Here is a 2,461-nt window from a genome sequence, read left to right on the forward strand (position 1 = left end):
TCCCTCAACTGTTAGGGAGTGGCACTTTTTCACGCAACTATCCTCATTCATTCTCACTACATGTCCAAACCAGCGCAATCGTCTCTCTTGCACACCACTACTGACGCTTCTTATGTTCAGCTTTTCTCTCAAGATACTTAAACTCTGATGGGTATGCACATTTACATTACACATCCAGCGGAGCATACTGGCTTCATTCCTTGTGAGCTTACGCATGTCCTCAGCAGTCACAGCCCATGTTTCACTGCCATGTAGCATGGCTGTTCGTACACATGCGTCATACAGTCTGCCTTTTACCCTGAGTGAGAGTCCCTTTGTCGCCAGCAGAGGTTAGAGCTCTCTAAACTTGGCCCAGGCTATTCTTGTTGAGACAAATCTTAATTAGCTGATCCTCTTGTATTTTCTTTTACCCAAAGCCAGGAACTTTTCGGTACCTTCTTGTATAACCAGAATAAGGACAAAGTAGAGGAGCTATTATTAACCTCTGCTGACAACAAGCATGTTTCTCTTCAAATGAAGGGTAGATCTATGTGATGCTGCATGGAAGTGAGTCATGTGCAGTGATTGCAGAAAATGTAAGAACATTGGATAGAAATGAAGTAAGCATGCACACAGACATGGCTGTGTGGTAAGAAGCTTGCTTCCCAACCACATGGTTCCGGATTCCGTCCCACTGTGTAGCTCCTTGGGCAAGTGTCTTCTACTACAGCCTCGGGCCAACCAAAGCCGTGTGAGTGGATTTGGTAGATGGAAACTGAAAGAAGCCTGTTGTGTATATGTGTGTGTGTGTGTGCATGCGTGTGTGTATGTATGTGTGTGTATATGTGTGTGTGTGTGTATGCGTGTGTGTGTTTGTGCCTTTATGTCTGTGTTTGTCCCCACCACACATGACAACCAGTGTTGGTCTATTTACGTCCCCATAACTTAGCAGTTCAGCAAAAGACACCAATGGAATAAGTACCAGGCTGAAAAAAGATAATTCTTGGAGTCGATTTATTCAACTAAAACCTTCAAGGCAGGGCTCCAGCATGGCTGCAGTCAAATGACTGAAACAAGTAAAAGGTAAAAGGTGATGAGGATGATGATGATGGCAATGATGATGATGTATTATATGTAACCTAATTATTTTGCTTTTTGTATTTCAGAAGAGTGAAAGAAAAGGTATTTCAAGCCATCATTAATGAGTTCAATATCCCTCATACAGATCTCTATCTTACTAAACCAACCTTCTTTTCAAGAATGACGCCAAAACCAGCTAAAACCATTCATGATGAATATTGGCATTTACATATTGACAAGGTAAGTGCTATGATACAGAATAACATTTAACCTAGTATTAAAATATCAATATCCACCAAAAATGATATAGAATTCAGCAATTTACATGAATGGCTATTCTAGTATTGTTCTCACAAGAGAATACTAATATATGTGTGTATATGTATTACAACACACACACACACACACACTATATCATCATCATCATCATCATTTAATATTTGTTGTCCATGCTGGCATGGGTTGGACGGTTTGACCAGGGCTGGTAAGTTGAGGGGCTCCACCAGACTTCAGTCTGATGTGGCATGATGCTCTACAACTGGATGCCCTTCCTAATGCCAACCACTCCGAGAGTGTAATGGGTGCTTTTACATGCCACCAGCATGGGTGCCATTTGCGTGACACCAGTATCTGTCATGACTGCAATTTTATGTGGCTTGATGGGTCTCCTTCTCATACATGACATAATGCAAAAGATTTCAGTCATTTGTCATTGCCTCCATGAGGCCCAACACTCAAAAGGAGCTTTTCATGTGCCACCAACAATGGTCTCTTTGCCTCTGTGAGGCCCAACGCTCGAAAGATGCTTTTTATGTATCACCAGCACAAGTGCCAATTATGTGATGTATTTTGAGAGTTTAGAAATGTGTATAACACACAGTAACTATGTGATATCATCATAAGAGTGTTGATGTGTGTTTAGTACATCAAGTGTGTGAAGAGTAATACTACATTTGAGGACATACCTGAAATTTAATATATCTATATATATATATATATTTGAAAATATTTGTAAAAGTACCACACGAACTTAACGAAAGGACCATGTGCGCATGCAAGAAATAACAGTAAACTATGAATGTCATTCTTAATTATGATTTCAATTTTATTTTATTAATAGCCCTTTTCTCTTCTCACATATTTTATATTCATTTTTGATAAGGTTTTTCAAAAAAACTGAAATATGTAAATTAATTAAAACACCCTAAAAATGTTTTTAAAAAGTGGCATTTTCATTTTTATTCATTTTCAATATATATATATTCTTGAAACTTGGTTATTTTCCCTAAAACTATATATTTTATATATATTTTATCTGTAAAGCTCAATTTAATTTTGATTTTTTTATAAATTGATTTTAATTGAGTTTTTACCTGCAATTTTGGATTTTGTCCCTAATATT

General features: G+C 37.7%; 1 protein-coding gene across 3 annotated transcripts in view; it reads left to right on the forward strand.

Moving 5' to 3' along the window:
* The window catches only part of LOC106882037 (2-oxoglutarate and iron-dependent oxygenase domain-containing protein 3), a 42,006-nt gene that overhangs the window by 34,960 nt on the left and 4,585 nt on the right, over nt 1-2,461 (forward strand). For all 3 annotated transcript variants that reach the window (XM_014932594.2, XM_014932593.2, XM_052967183.1), the window contains exon 7: nt 1,146-1,299. In XM_014932594.2, the coding sequence (XP_014788080.1) occupies nt 1,146-1,299 (154 nt within the window). The remainder of the gene's footprint in view (nt 1-1,145; nt 1,300-2,461) is intronic.

The sequence above is a fragment of the Octopus bimaculoides genome, chromosome 1 (assembly GCF_001194135.2).
Source record: "Octopus bimaculoides isolate UCB-OBI-ISO-001 chromosome 1, ASM119413v2, whole genome shotgun sequence".
Taxonomy (NCBI): domain Eukaryota; kingdom Metazoa; phylum Mollusca; class Cephalopoda; order Octopoda; family Octopodidae; genus Octopus; species Octopus bimaculoides.